Source organism: Setaria viridis, chromosome 3 (assembly GCF_005286985.2).
Source record: "Setaria viridis chromosome 3, Setaria_viridis_v4.0, whole genome shotgun sequence".
Taxonomy (NCBI): Eukaryota; Viridiplantae; Streptophyta; class Magnoliopsida; order Poales; family Poaceae; genus Setaria; species Setaria viridis.
The window spans coordinates 400,070-419,453 of record NC_048265.2 but is presented as its reverse complement, the minus strand read 5'-3'; the positions used below and the strand labels follow the sequence as shown (position 1 = coordinate 419,453).

Genomic DNA, 19,384 nt, shown 5'->3' with positions numbered 1-19,384 from the left:
CGGCGGTGTTGCTGGGGCAGGGGACAGGGACGGAGCCGCGTCCGGCGGTGGGTCGAGGGTCTCGTCGGCCATCGTGGCGACGCGAAATGGGAGGCATAAGGGGGGGAGATCTGGGAGTGCGGTGGGAATGGCGAGGAGTGATGCATGCGGGCTTTTTTTTTCCTTTCTCTATTTTGAAGGGTAGTTTGCTGTGTTAAATAAGGGTTGGTTTGATGCCGTGCTCGCTGGCTGGCACGAGCACGGCGAGGCTATTAAGGCCCGCCGGGCCAGCGTGCCGGCACGGCCCGCCTAAGAAGGTAGCGGGTTGTGCCTGGGCCGCTTCTTCGGATGTGGGCCGACACGGTACGACACGGTTACTATACGAGCCTAAACGTGCCGGGCCAAATCGTGCTCGTGCCAGGTCAGGCCGGGCTGCCCGTTTGGCCATCTATAGCTGAATCTTGCCGTCGCCAACAGCCACCATCCGGCACCACCAAAGAAGAGAAGCAACACGCAGGGGGGGAATGAGGGAGGGGGGGAGGAAACAGGAGCGAGCGACATCGCTTGACGCCGCTGCTGGCCGCTGCCGCCGCCAGCTACCGCCAACAGGCGGCGGCGGCCACACATGGGCTTCCGCGTCCGGTGGTCGTCGTCGTGGATTCCGCATATATACAATCGGCAAGCACAACCAGCTGCAAATTTAAAGGCAGGGTAGCTTTATCAGTGTGTGCGCCCATGGGCGGGCACACGGAGAGAGCGATACCAGAGGTCAGAGGAGAGCAGGGGAAAAAAGACGCTAGCTGCAAGCTGCTTTTCCACCAAAGATGCAGTGGATCCCCCACTACGATCCATCATCGTCGAGTGCATTGCATTGGCCGCACGCAACAAAAACAAACCAATGCAATAACCTGATCGACTGCCTGAGAGAGAGACCAAGTATGTAGCTTCTTCGTTCTATAAAACGCGGCACGAGCTCGCGTGTGTCCGCCACACTGCCACTGCTAGCACTGCCTCTTCCAGTATATACATCCACCGATCGATCCACACTGCTACATACTGACTATACTCACTCACTCAAATCATCAGCAGCATATCCATGGCGGCCTTGATCAATAACGTGGACGGCGCCAACAAGCTGGCCGGCGTTGTGGACGCCGAGAACCCGCGTGCCCTCCCTTGCGGCGGCGTTGACGAGGACGACGTCCTGTCGCAGCGCGCCAACTGGCTGCGCGCCGCCGTGCTGGGCGCCAACGACGGGCTGGTGTCGACGGCGTCGCTGATGCTGGGCGTGGGCGCCGTGAAGGCGGACGCGCGCGCCATGGTCATCTCCGGCTTCGCGGGCCTCCTGGCGGGCGCCTGCAGCATGGCCATCGGCGAGTTCGTCTCCGTCTGCTCCCAGCGCGACGTCGAGCTGGCTCAGCTCGATCGCGACGGCAAGCGCGGCGGCGAGGAGGAGAAGGCGCTCCCGAGCCCCGTCCAGGCCGCCGTCGCGTCCGCGCTCGCCTTCTCCGTCGGCGCGCTCGTGCCGCTGCTGGCCGCAGGCTTCATCCGCGACTACAGGCTCCGCATCGGCGTCGTCATCGCGCTGGCCACCGCCACGCTCGCCGCGTTCGGCTGCGTCGGTGCCGTGCTGGGCCGCGCCCCCGTCGCGAGGTCCTGCGCGCGGGTGGTGACCGGCGGCTGGGCCGCCATGGGCGTCACCTTCGGCCTCATGAGGCTCTTCAAAGCAAGCGGAATATGATGATGTTGATCTCGATAGATCATCCAACACACCACACGCTTCTGGTGTGTCGTCGTTGCTTTTATCATTTCGTTTCGTACGTGCATCCATCTCCTAACCAGTAACCATACACTAGATATATGACAGATGCACACGCGACTCATATCGATGATCCATCATCCATCCCTAGCTGCTACCTAGCTAGTTGCATCTATGTATGCTACCTGCTGCTGTTGAATATCGATCGAGTTACCATGCATGAACGCTAATGTAATACTACGTACGTACTGTGAGCATATCGTGCATGCTTGTACTGCTCTTAAGACGACTGCGGCAGGCATGTGTAAACACTACTGAACTAATATCAACCGTATTAATTAATTAATTTCTCACTTAATTATTCATCATGTCGTATTGCAATTTGTAAAATACTCCATCCGTTCCAAATTGTAAGTCATTTGACTATATCTAAGTGCATAATAAAACTATGCACATGGAAAAGTTAAAACGACCTACAATTTGGAACGAAGGGAGCAGTGATCAAAGTGAGTGCTGACAAAGCAAATATGCATGGGAGATATAGATGCGGATAATTCATTCCATGTCGCGCCCGGCTACGCTGCTGGCTCCACACTCCACTACACGCCGTTGCTGCTCCGATCCATTGGCCATTGACAAAACTAACCTTTTTAGGCATAATATATAATCAACAATCATGCCGTGTGCCACCCAGCTTACTTGGCTTTAATAACTTATAAAATTCAATCTAGAATTGTAATAGTCACAAGGTACAATGTTATTAAATATCATAATAGAAAATACTGAGAATTGTAAAAGGGCCAATAAGGTCAAGTATTTTTTTAGATTTCTCGTGTTCTTGCTCATATACATCGGGGCACTGGGTCAAGTGCAAATAGAGGTGAAACTCATGGTTTGTGTGTACGCGCCAGCACACTCGCAGCTCACTAGTGTGTGACTTGCGCGCCCTTTCCTCCTAGTTTTCTGAAAAGAATCATATAAAAGTTTTCTAGATTTTTTAAAAAGAAGCTAGGTTTTTTAAGAAGTTTTCAAAAAAAAATTCCAAGAAAGTTTTATTTCAGAGAAAATGTATACATAATCTCCTCAAGCAGCCTTGTGGAAGTGGAATAGCAGATGTGGTATATATATATGCAGAAAACTGATATTATTTTCGAATGCGCCGCGCATCATTGTATTGAAAAAGAACAGTGTTTTCGTAACATGTGGCAATGAGAGCCGGCGCACACACTAGAAAAACCAATATTGTAAAATGTGACAATTAAAGAAAACAATTGCAGACAACTGAATGTAGCTACACGGGTAGAAAACTCGGCTTTAGTCCCAGTTGGTAGGGGCCAAATCTCTCTAAAAACCATCCAGGATATAGTTTTCGAGACAAAAGTGGGGTCTTTAGTTCCGGATCGTCCACCTGGGACTAAACCCTCTTTAGTCCCAGTTGGTGTTACCAAGCGGGACTAAAAATTTTTAAAAAAAAAGTCCCCCCACCCTGCATGCGCCTCGACCGCGCCGCCGCCCGCTGCTTGCCCCACCGCCGCCACCACCACACTGCCCGCTGCCCGCCGCAACCACGCTGCCACCACCACGCCCGCCGCCACCACCGCCACACCCACTACCACCACCGCCACGCCCGGGACAAAAGGGGAGCGCAGTCGGTGCGAAAATTCCAACAGTTACAACCGGGACTAAAGGGGGGCTAAAGGGGGGCTTTAGTCCCGGTTGTAATTTACAACCGGGACTAAAGGTCCCCCAATCTGGCTTACCGTGGCGCGCCACCTTTAGTCACAGGTCAAATTTAAACCGAAACAAAAGCGGGTGGATGGAAGGTGAATTCTCTACCAGTGGTGCTTTCTCATATTATTATCAATCTCGTGCAATAGATTGGTGCCGGCACTTTTAAGGCCAGACACAATACTAACGATTATTGCATAAATCACACAATTGTTGACTGGACGGGTGGGCACTTGGGTTTACAAACAGGGCATGCGACCTGACACTCATGCATGGTGTCGTAGCACAACTGTTCGGGCTTTTGATTCATGCAGCAATATCAATTTCTTAATTTTGTAAGAAACGCCTCATTATCACACGGATACGCCGAACAAAATATGAGTGCCACTTTGCTCCCATCTAGCGTTGTATTGGTGAGGATATAAGCCCGTCTCCTTGCAGCTCTAGCATCAAGTTGTTGATGAGGACGACCTGTTTGACTGTGTGTTTATTATTAGCATGTACTCCCTCTGTTCTCTTTCTTTTACTATTTCCTCTTGGCATAATGATCAAGAAAAATAATCCTACTTGTCATCCTACTTATCATCCATTTAATCATACAATTAACTAATTCTCGTAAACAAGGGATTCATTAAGTCTTAGACTTCTTGATGCCCATGTAACCAATCTTGGTTGGAAGAATAAAAAGTCACACATCAGACCTAAGACAACTATTAAGTGGATGGATAGTTGGACTAAAATAAAACTATCAAAAGAGAATTTTTCAGAATTTTTCAGATTTGGAAATATGCCTATCAAAAGCGAACGGAGGGAGTAGCATATATGCACATCCACAACAAATTCATATGCACATCCACAACAAATTCAAAGGCAGAGTACTTACATTGTGCAAGGAATGCAAATAGGGACAACATAAGCATTAAGGCTCCGCATTTGTCCCTCATGTTCATATTATGATCTGAAATGATGTTGGCCTCGCAGAATTTTGAATTGCTTATGTATAAGCACACAAGAGACGTGTGCCATATCTAAAGAAATCACATATGCCATAATGATTACATATTCTTTCTTTCTTTAGTATAGTGCTATAGTACCTGTTACCTGAACGGAAGGTACTGATAATTGCCTCTGTTACCTCCCTAAAAAAAATAAATGACTGCAACTATAGTTGATATATATAGAGAGAGGGTGAGTATATTTTGTGGTCGATCATAGAATAGCTTATTCTGTAGCCATGCCACCGGACCCACGATCCAGCGAGCCAGGGTCCCGTGCGGTGCTGCTGCGTAATTTTGGGGCGTCACCGCTGAGCCAACCACGTGAGCCGAGCCGCGCTGCAACTCTGGTGGCTGGTAGCCACGGTCATTAATGGGAAATGAATGATAATTAGTTCACGCTGATTTCGGGAAATTGAGTTCAGGTACATTAGGGCTTGCATGTAAGCTAGTGGATACGGGTAAAGGTAACACATGGTTTAGTTTACACGTGCATGTGTTACCAGAATACTAGAATGAGAGTGCGTAACCCAGGAATGGTAAATATCCAGGAAATTACGGTAGATGAGCTTAGAACATCAAACACATTGGACACCTCACTAGTATACAGTAAAATCGTTACGATAATTCAAATGCCGTGAGATGATAATTAGAATAGGAAGTTACGACATTTAGACGTCAAGCTATTGTGGGGAACCAATTACTATAATAACAGGGTTATTTCTGAATAAGTAATTCATATTTTAATTGGGGACAATACTCTGCATGAATCATTATAATGCCTAATTTATTAGAATCCAATATACCATAACCACGACAGTGCCTTCAGACATGTACGAGAATTTATACAGTGGATTTACCGCAATGGAAACACGAATAGGAAATAGCAAAATGAGACTAAGCATAGCACCCTTATCGAGTTTTTTGTGTGCATAGAACAGAAATAAATTTGTCTGTCGAAACCAAACAAATCAAAGGTACTACAAAAAAGACAGTAGGCCTTTGTATTTGTTGACACCAGACATCAGGATTGAAGACCAATCAAAGCCAGTGTACTTCTTTGTTGGGTAAAGAACAGCTCAGGACCTAAACTGAGGCACAGTTTGCAGCATACATTCAGTCATCATTATCACTTTGGTTGGGATTCTTAGATGCCACTGCAGACAGCATCTGCAGTGCAGTAGCAGCATGTGTGGAGCATCTATTCTACTACCCATCTGTGGCAGCAAAATCTCCAGAATACTGGAAGCTGGTGGTCAAATTGAAGTCTCCCCTGCATTTGCCAAGGAAGCCACATCCCCTAAAAAAATACTAAATTAGACTTAACTATCTGGCACTGTTATGTATGGTATAATCCATTTTTTCACTGATTAATCTGGCAAAAAATTAATTATACCACTAATATGATGTATTTAAAATTGGGAAGTGTCACTGGATGCCTAGTGATCTGAATGAACACTTTTTTCTTGATATCCAGTAAGTAATAACGGACAAAAAAATTGTCAGACAATATACCTCGATGAGAAGCTCTCTGATCCGGTGACGACGTGACGTTCGCGAAGGAGCAAGTTCAGGAGCAGCCACCGTTCGAAGAGGAGTACCCCCAGTTTGCCGAGGAAGGCAAGTGGCCTTCTCCCCCTACATATTCTTTTTGTCCCAATAATATCATGATTAAACACTTTATTTATTTCTTATATGTGCATAAATTTGACGGGAATGCCTATTAAGGACTTACCTAGCTTTTAATCCTGTTTCCTTGTATGAACTTGTTTAATCATGTTGGGTAGACTTGCTAGTCGCTTAATTTGGGTTGGTAATGCCTTAATAATGAGAAGAATGTTAATCATGTTTTATTTATGTTGCTATACCTGTTTAATTGCAAGAACACTTGTTTTAATCGGAACATGGAGAACCACCCAAGAAAACAGTACAACCACAACATCACATGGCTCTGATCTTAGTTGAATAATTAGGCATGTGGTTAGCTGGTGGCCTTATCGAAAGGGCAAGGAGGGGGAAGATGTTGGGTGCACGATCCGGAGCAGTAGCCTTCGCTAAGGTGCTGTCTCATTAACGGGTTGTGGTCTACATCGCTACTGAAACTCTAGCGGGCTACCAGTTACCTGCGTGTCTTTGTAAAGGCTTCGGAGTGGACCCCCCAGCCACTCACCAAAGGAAGTGTTTAAGGGCTTTGCAAACCCGGGCGACATGGGGGAACACGAGTTGTGGGTAAAGTGTACAACCTCTGCAAAGTGAAAACTGATATATCAGCCGTGCTCATGGTTATGAGCGGCTTGGACCCTCACATGATAATTGAACTTAAAGATGAGAATAAACCATGTTACCTTTACCTTTGGGTTAATTCTAATGCTTTATGCTTAATTGGGTTGGTATAAACTTACATCTAGTAATTAGGTGCTGCTAATAAAATTTGACCAACTAAAATGCTAACCGCTTCAAGCCTTGAGCCATTCCTTGTGAGCCTTGCATGTTTCCCCCACTTGCTGAGTACCAACCATAAGAGTACTCACCCTTGCCCAAACGTTGTTCAGAAGCTTGTGATGACGTGGAGTTCTTCGACGACTTCGAGGAGTTCTAGGTAGGCATTCACCAGTCAAGCCTGTGGAGAAGCTGCGCTGTGTGTGTGCGCGTTTAAGTTATCGGTGAACGATTAAAGACCTTCATGTCTATCACGCTGAGTGTAATAAAGTTCCTACTGGTTTATGTACGTTTTTGAACACTGTCTTTGATGTATTCACTGATGACGTCAACATATGTGTGAGAACGGATCCTGGCACACATATGCGATGCATTCGGTTTTATTCAGAAACTGGGTGTGACACATGAGATTCTATCTTTCAATTATGGTTGATACTATTTATATCAAATAAGCTCTTTGTGCATCTCTTTGTATATATTATCATGGCTTATTCTCTTATCATTATGGACTATGTGGTATTTGAATTTTGGGAGATGGTATTTATCTTGTGGCATTGTATTTCATTGCATTGCATGGCATTTGGAGTTATGTTGCGAATCTATGATTGCGATCGTATCGGTACAACATCATTTATTAGGTATAACGATGCAGCTTCATACCTTGTTGGGTATGAAGGCAGGAGTTCATATGCATACGCATAAAGCATCGTCTAATTGGTATAACGATGCAGCTTCATACCTTTATGGGTATGAAGGCAGGAGTTTCATGTGCATTGATATTCATTTCAGGATGGTTTGAATGTTGGATGTGATGAAGTTACAAAATGTGAATATACTATGGTAAATTATGCCCTTCTATTGACATGCACCGCGGTATGGCATATGGAATTTTAGATACACGATATGTGGGCTTTTGCATGCACATGCTTTGTTTTACCTATTTTTTGGATATTGGATTGACATAGTTACATTGAAGCAAATATGGTAAGGGGTTCCTCTTGGTGGTCATGTGTGTGATATGGCTTGTGTGATTATGGAGATATTATGTGTGTTGTTACCTTGCATTCCAAGGAACTTCAATTACATTGCAAATGATATTTCATTTTTTTTTTGTTACGGTATATGTTCTGCACTTATGCTAGCTTTACTTTTAGTTTTATGGAGACCTATATGCTATGGCTTTCTTTGCGGGCTGCTAACCATCGTTCTACATGGATCTTATATTAATTATTATGATAGCTCTTGTACAAAATAATGTTGTTTTGTCTTGCCATGATTGCCTAATTCTTGGTATATCAAGTAGATTGGTGGAGCTGTTAATGTTTATTACTTTATCAAATGATTGGTTAATCTACTGTTGTTTAAATAGCTTGTTAAAGTAGTTCGCTTGCTCAGATTATTCAATCTCACTCTTGTTTTTCCCTCCCCAGGTTGTCCTTTGAAGCTAGCATGGAGAGAAGTGGGTTAGTTGCACAACACACACTTTCACGTTATCCCACATAATGCTAAGATGTGTCTAAGTTTATGATATGTTAGGGTATTCTTTTTCTTGTTTGTTAAAGATGTATAGTTATCATGTTGGAGAATCACGCTTCATATATAGTCTATCTTTTGTTGCTTCCGCATTATGCTTATTTCATATATGTTGCTAAAATTTTCTAGTTTGGCATTTTAGTGTAGTTGTGTAGCATCCTAGGGCTGCGTGATACCTGGGGTGTTATAGGAGAGTTGGAGAGAGAGGAGAAAACACCACGTAAACATCATCCACCGCCGCCACAAGGAGGAAAAATGGAGAGACGATTGAATCTATGAGAAGCCACATGAAGCGGAGCACCGGAGGAGGAAAGGAACCTCCCAAGCCGATCAGCTTGGAGGTGCCCAGGCGATCGGCCTGGGGATTTTCTACCCCCATTCGTCGTCATCTTCGGTCCAGTTGATCTACAGGACGATTTTTACCCAGAATTATGTCAACATGTATATGATCATGGGGTTCCCCGAAACCGTTGGACCCCAAATTGTGGTTACTCCCATCCCATATTTGACTCCTAACTTTCGAATTAGCATGACCACCACTTCATGGTAAGTAGGTCTCAACATTATAGTAAACGGTTCTCTAACAAGTTGATGCAAAATATGGTAACTCTCCATCCTAATCTTTCATCTCGAGCTGTTCGGACTATCGTAACTATTTCTTGGTTATTTTTGTGATCTCGTTGGTATAGTTACTTGTTCCTAATTCTCGTCATTTTATATACACGATGGCCTACTAATTATCTTCATTCTCGTAACACATACTATGTATTCAGATGTAGTCTGCACAACAGTTGTTGTATTCTCGTAACCCTCATTCACAAAAAGCTTGCATATGCTTGGAAACGTCATGCACGTTACCAAAAATTTTGTGCAGGTACGCATGCCGGCGTTCCCGGTACACATGCAGCCCAGAACGAAAGGAAGCTTCTTCCGACGGTGATTCCGCACTGATTAATGACAGGAGCTCCTGGAAGCTTTGATTCAAAGGTTAAAATGAATTTGCAGTCAATCATGCATTCATCTATAGCTAGAAACAGTTTTAAGAATGTGAACAAGAGCTAGATCTACACAGCTGAACAACGACGTTTAGTATATGTCGTCTCTACATAGTATAAGCCAGCCGGGCCATGGAGGAATCTCGATTGAAACCACCAGTTTTATTTGTCGATTACTCGAGGGAAGATAAAAAGGACTCATTATTCTGGCCTAGCTAAAACAATGAAGGCAATCTGGTAATCTTACCACGAAGGAACAACGAATAATGCCACAGAAAACATATATACCACGAAATCACGAATAATAAGCAAAGGGAACAGATATATTGTAGCTGAGATGAGAGATCTGAAGGCATGCAGAAATTAAATCAAAACATCGATCATACGACATTCTGGCAAAACTAGCGAGCACTCGATTAATTAGCAGCTAGCATCCAGAAATAATTCTAGAAAGGTATAGCCGCCGCGCGCGCCTCGTTGTTCAATTCCTGCGCTAGCTAGCTACTTGCTGCTCATGGCGTCCTCGGCGGGAGGAGGAGCGCCGCCGCCATCACCACTGTTGCTCCCCTGGATCTCCTGCTGATTCTTCCGCTGAAAGTCTTGGTAGACCTTGTCTCGCTTGGCGCGGGCCTTGTGGAGCTCCTCCCGCAACGCAGAACAAGAAGAGCTGTGTGGCTTGGTGATGATCTCGTCCAGCAACTCAGAGCAAGACGAGATCTTCTCCATCTCGTCGTTCAGCTGGAGCTCGAGCCTGGCAATCTTGGCGTCCAGAACCCTAAGCTGCAACCAACAAAGAGCAAGACGCTTATTAATTAGCAGCTTGTGCATCACACATGCACACACGCACCGGCCCCCAACCAAACAAAGAGATCTTTACGTACTTGACGTGTGAAGCAGCGCTGGTAGACCACCGTATGGAGTCCGGCGGCGGCGGCCATGGCTAGGAGAGTCGAGAGACGGAGTAGTAGGGTAGGCGGGAGATGCATGGGGTTTAATTATATAGAGTGCGCGCGCGAGAGAGGCCGGGGACGACGATGTGTTTCTCTTCTCCACTGCGCCTCGCTGGAATAATGCTAGCCTGCGTTGGTAAGCATTGATCAATTTCAGCTGTCGCCGTCCTGCAGATCTTCCAGATTTTAACATTAACGCATGCCAAGTTTATCTTGATTCAAAAATACTGCAGCGCCATTCACATGTATCAACCGTGTCAGGTTCATTTTCATCATGGGCCAGGTTCGATTGAAAAAGACAGCGCAAAAACTCATGGTCCATGGGCCATGTCCAACAGATAGTTTCATGGCCCAGGGAAAAAAAATGGGCAGAGAGACACACTCAACGATCGAGCAGAGTGCGTTGTCGCACTACTATCCCTCGTCTATATGATGATGCATACCACAGTGTACTCCTAAAATCGGTATGCTGGCTATATATACACCTCCACTACTAGATCTGCAACAAAAACTAGATCTTTCCTAGGACAAATTAAAGCCAAGAACAAAGATGAATTCCTAGGAAATACTACTTGGTTTCAGTTGAATTGAAGAAGAGCAGTTCATAACTTCTGGTCGATTAGGTCGAGTTCACAGGAAGGCGCAACACATCCATAGTTGATCCGATCGTTATCATCGCCGGTATATCCAACGTTCGATGAGATGGTTGACCCCATGGGCTAGCTGATGTGGGAATTTTTTTTCAGCATGACACTTGCTTTCTTTCGTCGTAAAGAAATTTTAGAGTGCTTGAAAAAATAAGAGTCGTCCATCCGACGAAATCGAATGGTGAAAACAAAGGAAGTACCATGAAGTGTTAAAACCAATTTTGTGGAACCAAGTAAAAAATAGTGAGAAAATTACTATGATACCCTGTAAATCTATTTAAATTCTATTTTTTTTAAGCAAGTACCACCGGTACTTTAAAAGCAATAACAAAGCTCTCTTTCATAATGCTACAAGAAAACAACAACATTAGAAGTCGAACAAGGTCTTTCATTATTTTGATCAGTTTTGGGGTGGCATCCTCAAAGTTCTCTACAATAATCTGGCTACTAGATAGTCCTAGTAGATTAGCATTGAGTCCTGTAAACTCTCTGTACAAATAATTAATGATGCTACGAAATGCATTGCTACATGGTAATGCTGTTCACTAAGAAGGCTATTATATTAGGACTAAATCACCATTCTGCAATTCTAATCTTGTGTGAGCCAAGAATGTCACCTCTACTAACCCCTTGCTCTTCATATTTGATTTTTTTTATTGTTGTGGAAGTGCTTACAATTCATGTCCCTTGCTAATGTAATACTAGATGTGGGGATGCTTATGAAATATCATATTTGGCAATATCTCTATGGAATTAAGAAATCCAAGCAGAACAATCTTGTAACATTAAAAAAAATTTGAGGGAGCTCTGCCTAGCTGCCTCATCCTCTGACTGAGCAGGTCTCCCTCGGCGGCTGTAAAATGCTTCCTCCTTATTATTAATACAAACCGGAATCTGTCTGGGTCTTTTGAAAAAAAATACTTTGCTAGGCCATACGTATGTCATATTGATCATAACATATACAAAAGGGAAAACAATATGGAGAGTATGGCTTTTTCTGTGCTGATGGTTGTTACTTTGATTATCCCTCGATTGATATAATAAGAAATACAAAATATTCCTAATGCTAACATGCATGGACAAACAATAATACAAGGAACTTCATTTGTCTGGCCGCAGCTTTTGGTTGTCATCATTCGCTCCTCTTAGAAAGATCTGCTTCATCACCGGTTCCTTCGTTCATCTATTACTGAATCTTTGGCTGTGAAAAGATGAAAAGAGCAGGGGAAAAGTTGAACGAAAAATAGCGACCAACAAGCAAGTGCACCACTCCAACCAAAGAAATGCCGCTTCTGATCGTTCAAGCGAAAAAGGGGGTCCAGACAGACGGGAAGTTCGATATATAGGTCTCTATATATCGCATAGTATATCAAAATTGAAGAGCTCAGATATTAGTTTTTTTTTTTGCCAATACAAAAAGATCAACCAAGAACCAACGCTATAGTAGTGTCTCCAATTAATAATTTATGCGCGTGCGATATTTGCAACAAATGAAACGATCTCTGCGATTTCTCACGGTTTAACTGCTTACCACAATTTGACACCTAGCTAGGCTACCCGCGTAAGAATGATCTGTTCTGGCCTTTTGGGGGGAAAATATAGGAAATGATTCGCAGGCTGCTAATTCAATTATAATGCTCGTACCTGGAACGATCTTCATGACAATATATGCTACTTCAGGATGTGAAACCTTTCATATGCATGCTACTTCTCGGCTGGATCTAGGATTTGTTCATCTCGAGTCAGGCTGGAAGTTGATTGGGAGGGGGAGCACCTGACAATGAAAATAATAAAACAAGATATCATTCGCACATCATGTCCAGCCCACTTTAACGCCAAGCTCTGCCTCGCATCTGCTTCTTGTACGCGCTGTAGCTCATCATCCAGGCCAAGCTCAGCAAGCGATCCATCTCAGAAAACACGACGACAACATCAAACATCCTGAATACGGCTAGCTAGCTTGGGTAGGCCAACATGGATGAAACTATCAATCGGACACAGTAAACCTATCAACTTCGTTTATTCATAATTTAATTAACGATGTATGTCCAGGGGAAATCACAATTCACAGCTAGCGACATCATTCTCAATTGTAATGGTCGCACACAATCTCAAGCTTCAACTTAAAATCACACAATCCAATACACCACAATAAATAGTTTGCTGGCATTCTACTGCCTCAAGCTTTGCAAAATATACTGCGCATACAGATCCCTGCAATCAAATCAAGAAATATTTATCATTCAAACTTGCAAACTATTTTTTATACTCAACAAGCACAAAAAAAAAACACATTTTTGTATAACAGCATAGCAATGGTTTAATGTCCAATTGAGCTTACATGGAGTACTGAATGGCATCTCGAGCAGTGGTCGCAGGCAAGAATTCGTCAACAGCAACCTCTTTGTTCTCATTTTTCTTGTCTGAAAGATACTGCTAAGGAAGCTTGTACCTGTGAATGTGATTGTGCAAAGTATGCTAGAGCATGTAGTAACAAAACAGCAGATGAATTATACAGGATACAGTCTTCAAAGAAGCGCTTGATCTCTTGCAGGCGGTGAGGAGACAGCTCACTGATGTCATTGTAGTGACGGTATTCAGGATCATCAGCACAGACAGCTATTATCTTGTCATCCTTTTCACCCTGGCAACACCAACAGATATCCATATTTAGAAACTAAAAGGTTGAAGAAAGGTTCTTCATTTTCCCTTTACCTCAAAGAGACATGAAATACCTGGTCAATCATGGGCATAAGACCAATGGCTCTTGCCCGGAGGAATGAACCAGGAATAACAGGCTCCTGCAGGAGATAAGAATACACAATCATGACATTTTAATCCTGCAAGCTATAATCTATGTAACTTTTCCATGCTTGGCACGATAAAAAAAAAAGGAACAAACAATCATCACAGGATCATGGCACTGCTTATATGATATCATACAATTCATGTACAAGCAACTGGAAATCACACAATTATAGAGCAGCTGAGCAGTCTGAGAATATGAAAGCCGGAGGACCAACAAATTTGTTGTCCTCGGTGAGAGGACATAGTAATACTGAACACTCACATTCCTCCCAAATGTCCCCACATGACACAGAACAGGTGGAAAAAGGTAACTAACCTGCATTAAGACCAAAACATCCATTGGGTCGTTGTCTTCACAAAGAGTCCTCGGAATGAAACCATAATTGTGAGGGTACACAACTGATGAGTACAGGACTCGATCAACCTATCAGGTGGTAGCAGAATAAGAAAATTACAGTATGATGTCGAAAAAAAATGCAAAATAAACTCTAACATTTCATAAGTGAAAAACTCAATAATCCTGACAAATTATTGTGTAGCACAGTAACAAAAGTACAAAATGATGGTGGATGATTGCCATTCATTGCACAAGTACAAAAGTTAGATGTTAAGCAATACAGCCCTTGAGAAAGAAAGTGATGATCAAGATGCAAAAAACTTTGAAAACAGAACATATACCTTAATCAGTCCAGTTTTCTTGTCAAGCTCATATTTAACTTTGCTTCCCTTTGTAATCTCAACAACCTGCATGGTGATGTATAGATGTAGTCACTCTTCTGGAACTAGATAGCAAAGGGGTTAGGGGTGATATCAGAGGAACCACTCCTTTTTTAAGACTAGAAATCAGATATTGGCTCGTCAATCAAAAAAGAGGGGGACAAATTCCTTGCATGACTCTAGGCCTAGCTACTGATGGCGAGTTTACCGGAATGCCACTTCTAGCTGCGATCCAGCTTAAAACAAATAGAAAAATTCTAGAAAGATGCAGTTCCTACATTACCATACAACTAGACCTGGAACAAAACTAATCCTGCCAAGCCGCAAGATTTGCAGTAACTAATGTGCATCTTGACAGGAATTGATACAGACTTATACACTTTTAGGGTTGGGGTGAGGTATCCTTAAATTTGGGCAGTCATACAATCTACCCGTCCCATCCGTCTATCTACTTCTATGATGGAACAGTTAATGATAAAGAGTATCCACACTACTTGTTTGGTAAATAGATTTTCTTTGTGAATATCATAATAGTGCTTCCACGTACAAGGGGGTGGATGATTTATTGTACCAATAAAAATCAGGAAATCATTCAGTTCCTACAATGGCAGTTTCTACTGCCTTAATTTCGATAAAATTCAAATCCACCTTTTACACAACAGAATTAATTATACTAATCATTCGACAGTAATGGAAAAATTGCCATAGAATTAATTATTTCTATGTGACAGAAATAATTGTTATAATAACTATGCAGCACTAAGGGAAAAATCGTGAGTCAAACCTGCCTTCTACATGACAGAATTAATTATACCAACTGTTCAACATTACGGCAAAATCACAAGTTAAACCCACCTTTTGCACGACAAAATTGATTAAACTAAATGCTCAACATTATGGCAAAATTGCGATCTGAATCCGCCTTTTGCGTGACAGAATTAAATGCACTAACAGGCTAACAGGACAATCAAGAGCGGAAACTGCCTTTTACATGATAGAATTAACTAAAACAATCGTCAACACTAACGGTACAGTGGCTTTCTGCTAGTCAAGCAATAAAAATTATTCGGTGACAGCTTTGGTAAACTCAATGTAAATAAGGGAGTACGACGGCTGCATGCAGATTGTGGTTGCCAACCATTTCAGTCTAATTTAGACATGATACAAAGATGAGGCGAGCGAGACTTGAGTGGTCGGAAAGCGATACAAAAACATCATTATAGCTGCAAGCATTTAATAACTTGCGAAACATTCAGAAGGCAATGATGATACTTACAACATTGAAGACAGCAGGAGCCCCAGGACCTGCATAACCAAATTCATTTAGCATATGCTTGCTTGATCAAGGCGCTAGGAACGCTTGAAAAGGATAGTCAAGCCGCGCACCGATCTCAAGATCATGCCATGGATGAGCAGCTACTGATCTCCTGGACAGAGAAGAGAGGATCCTTTCATTGAGTTTAGGGGCTCGCTTCGGCTGCTCAGCAGCAGCAGCAGCAGCAGTCTTATCCTCTTCACTCATCCTGCAACGGAAAGGAGCCACGAATAAAAAATCTATCCAGCGCAAGATCCGTATGTGTTTTCACCGAGAAAAATATAGGAGCAAGTTTCACAAATCATTTCCACCGAAGTAAACAAGAGCCGAGGAAATCAAACCCCGGGAATTGCTATAACGAATACAAAAATCCCATCAGCAGCCACCAAATCACAGGTTTGATTCATGAGGCCACCCACTAGCAGGTCTAGGCAGGCAAAAATCTACCGTTCCTCGATCAGCTAGTAACGCAGAGGGGTCTTTCAAAAGGAAAAAAAAAAAAGCGCAGAACGAAACAGTGGATGAGGTGGAGGTTCGAAGCCTGATCTGGTCGGGGTCGCGAGCGGCGCTGGTCTCGAGTAAATCGTCCACTGAATCCCTAAGAAAACACTTCCCCGTGGCAATAAGAACACGCGGCCAATCGATTCAAAGTATCACGCCTACTAAAAGTATAGGCAGAGCAATCGAGCACCTTGAATCGGTAGGCGCGATTGAATGGGGAAAGATTGGCAAGGCTTTAGTAGCGGCGGGCGCGGACAGGCAAGGCCGGATGGATTACAGGCAGTGAGATACCAAGGGTTGATTGAATCGATCGGAAAAGCTGGGATCGGAGAAGGGATCATCTCACCTGAGTACCGGATCTTCGCTCCGAGACGACGAGCGAGCGGCGGGCGGGGCGGATGGAGAGGCGCAGGTGTGGATGCAAGGACCATTTTGCACTTAACCCCATCCTTATTTTTAGCAAATCAGCCCCATCCTTATTTTTTAGGGGGCCGTGTCTTTTTTTTTCCAGCTTTTCTGTGCTCGCTCAGCCTGCTACCCAGGCCCGCTCATGGCAGTCAACGGGCTTGGACTAGATGGGCCATTTTTGGGCCGGGCTTAGATCTATGCATTTTGAGTTCTTCCTTTTATTCCCTTCTCTCTTTTTTTCAGTGTTTCTGAGTTTTTGTTGTTCAATTTTCTTGGCTACAAACAAAAGATGAAAAGATGTGCGGTATGTCCTATTACTATACTTGTGGACATATTTACTTGGAAAAACTGCACCAAACAACTGTTTCTGTTTCTCTTCAAGGTGCTGGTTCCGATGATAAGTACCGGTTTGAAATTAAGGATATTCTTGAAATGGAAATGAAGCACTCGATTATTATTTGGTTGTTTTCCATCCATATCGTCCTCTCTTACAGTAAGATTCTATTTCCAATGACATTGCTGGTGTTTTCATGCAACTTGCCTTCTCCATCTCCCTAGCTTTCAGCTCTTTGGTCTGGCGGAACTCCAAGTAGATGTATGTCCTTTTGTGCAGGTTATTGCAGGATGCTGGCATAACCGATCTGAGACAATTTGCCTGGTGAGCACTGCTTTTTATGAATGACATGATTCTGGGTCAACAATTAAGGAATAAATGTTTGGTCAAATTGCATATTTGCCACTACTCTAACCCTCTAGCTTGAATTTGCTATATAAAACAACATGTTGCAAAGTTGCCACCAAAACTGGCCTCAGTGTCTTCCATTTGCTACTTCTCAGTCTCTTTGACCAGAACCCTTTTGTTTTGAGAGCAAAATTAATTTATGAAATAAAAAGGTTAACATAAGTGAGACAAAAAGGATGAAAATGCCCTTTGCCAACCTTATCTTCTCACCAGGCCAATCAGCTCCTCCACTCCACCCTTTCCTCCATGGGCCATGGCCTGCTGCCACCTGCTCTCCCACCCAATTGAGCTCCCCACTGGTCTAAGACTCGATTCATCACCTTCACTTGGCCCACCATCTCGACATCCAATTGGCTTTGCATTCAGGCCCTCCCTCCAATCTTCTTTGAGGCAACGAAGGTGAGGAGTGAGGAGGAGGAGGGCATCTTCTTCCGAAGAACAACGTTAATGGAATCCTGCAGTCCAATGGCAGGATTGGTCGTTGACCATAGCTTCCGGTAGCGAACATGCAGTTATGCTTCTCATTGGCAAATTCACCATAACTGTTCAAAAGATGCAAATATGCACTTGGCTCGAAATCTATTCTGCTAGGGCTTTCCATCCTTTATGATTTCAATCAGTGTCCTGTTCTTTTCTCTTCTTTTTTTGTGGTGGAAGTTTGGACTTTCTTAAATCATTTTATCTCATGAGTACTCCTCCCTCTGGTCAGTTTCAGTTGATTTTTCAGACAAGCTAAACGAAACCTATATGCAAGCCAAAATTGTTGTCTGAAACATCAAATAAAGGTGACTGGAGGTAGTATTAGTCTGAGACAAGAGAAATACCCTTTTTTCCTTGCAGGATTTTTTTGGCGTATATATTAGTTTAAGTAAGAGTGAAACTTTGCTATGGAAATAAATATACGTCTCATCAGAGTTTTCTTTCTTTTCCTTTGTAATTTTAGTGACACAACACAGGGATATAAATTGATTTATCTAGAATTGGTAGCATTAATTTCAGTATGATCTTGTTATGGGTATGTATTGTATGCTGAGTCTTAAGCCAGACTATTGCTATGTGCAGGGGCCTCGTTAATGATACTTACAAGATGGATCTTATTCTCATATACGCACCCTATATGATTGCACTTGCCTGCATATACATTGCAAGTGTTCTTGACACCACTTCATGGTTTGAAGAACTCCGCATCGACATGAACATTGTAAGCTTTTCCATTGATCATTTGGATTGATTCTGTTTCTATCTCACTATCTTCACCCATTATTTTTTATTGGTGAATATCAGGTTAAGAATATCTCATTGGAAATTCTGGATTTCTATGAAACTTACAAGATCGATCATCAAAGGGGCCTCCCGGAGGATAAGATTAGCCCTGTGCTGAACAAGTTACCGGCAAAGTCTTAAGTTCCAGTTTCGCTATTTATGGTCTATTTCAAACTAAGCATGAGCGACTAACAAGCTCACAATTTCATGCGGGAGCGTGAGTGCGCGCGCGTGTTTTGTGTGTAACATGTATTGGCGAACTACCTCTTAGACTCAAAGCCCTAATTTGATATCCCATGGTAGGGGATGCTGTCTGTGCTTGTAATCGTCTCTTGTTGTTTTCATGACTTCGATATCATACACAAGTGCGACGGAATTTTACACCGGTTCAGTAGTATCTACGTCTTTCTAACCATTTTACAGGTCGAAACCAAAACACCCTCCGTTCGCATTGATGCCTAGACATTTTCTAGAGCAATACGCTCATACTTTGGCAATTAAATTCTACATCTCCAGCACGGGGGGGTGCTGCACGCAGGGAGCCCATTGTAGTTGAGCCGTTGTTTCGCAGCAGCACACCAAATGTGTTGATTTCAGCCAAAAAC

General features: G+C 43.3%; 2 protein-coding genes and 1 pseudogene across 2 annotated transcripts; 2 read left to right on the top strand and 1 right to left on the bottom strand.

The window, feature by feature from the left end:
- Window positions 1-708: 708 nt before the first annotated feature.
- LOC117847485 (vacuolar iron transporter homolog 5) lies at window positions 709-2,096 on the top strand. The gene has a single exon (XM_034728699.2). It carries the CDS (start codon window positions 1,076-1,078, stop codon window positions 1,718-1,720), a length of 645 nt encoding a protein of 214 aa, XP_034584590.1. The 5' UTR covers window positions 709-1,075; the 3' UTR covers window positions 1,721-2,096.
- Window positions 2,097-13,019: 10,923 nt separating this feature from the next.
- Window positions 13,020-16,854, bottom strand: LOC117850782 (soluble inorganic pyrophosphatase). Its single transcript, XM_034732648.2, has 9 exons — window positions 16,713-16,854; window positions 15,937-16,073; window positions 15,827-15,855; window positions 14,512-14,577; window positions 14,150-14,257; window positions 13,761-13,826; window positions 13,549-13,669; window positions 13,367-13,448; window positions 13,020-13,239 (listed from the first exon to the last, which is right to left on the bottom strand). The coding sequence occupies exons 2-9, from the start codon at window positions 16,070-16,072 to the stop codon at window positions 13,197-13,199; spliced, it is 651 nt and encodes a 216-aa protein (XP_034588539.1). The 5' UTR covers window position 16,073; window positions 16,713-16,854; the 3' UTR covers window positions 13,020-13,196.
- Window positions 16,855-17,080: 226 nt separating this feature from the next.
- LOC117847973 (cyclin-C1-1-like) lies at window positions 17,081-19,170 on the top strand (annotated as a pseudogene).
- Window positions 19,171-19,384: the final 214 nt, after the last annotated feature.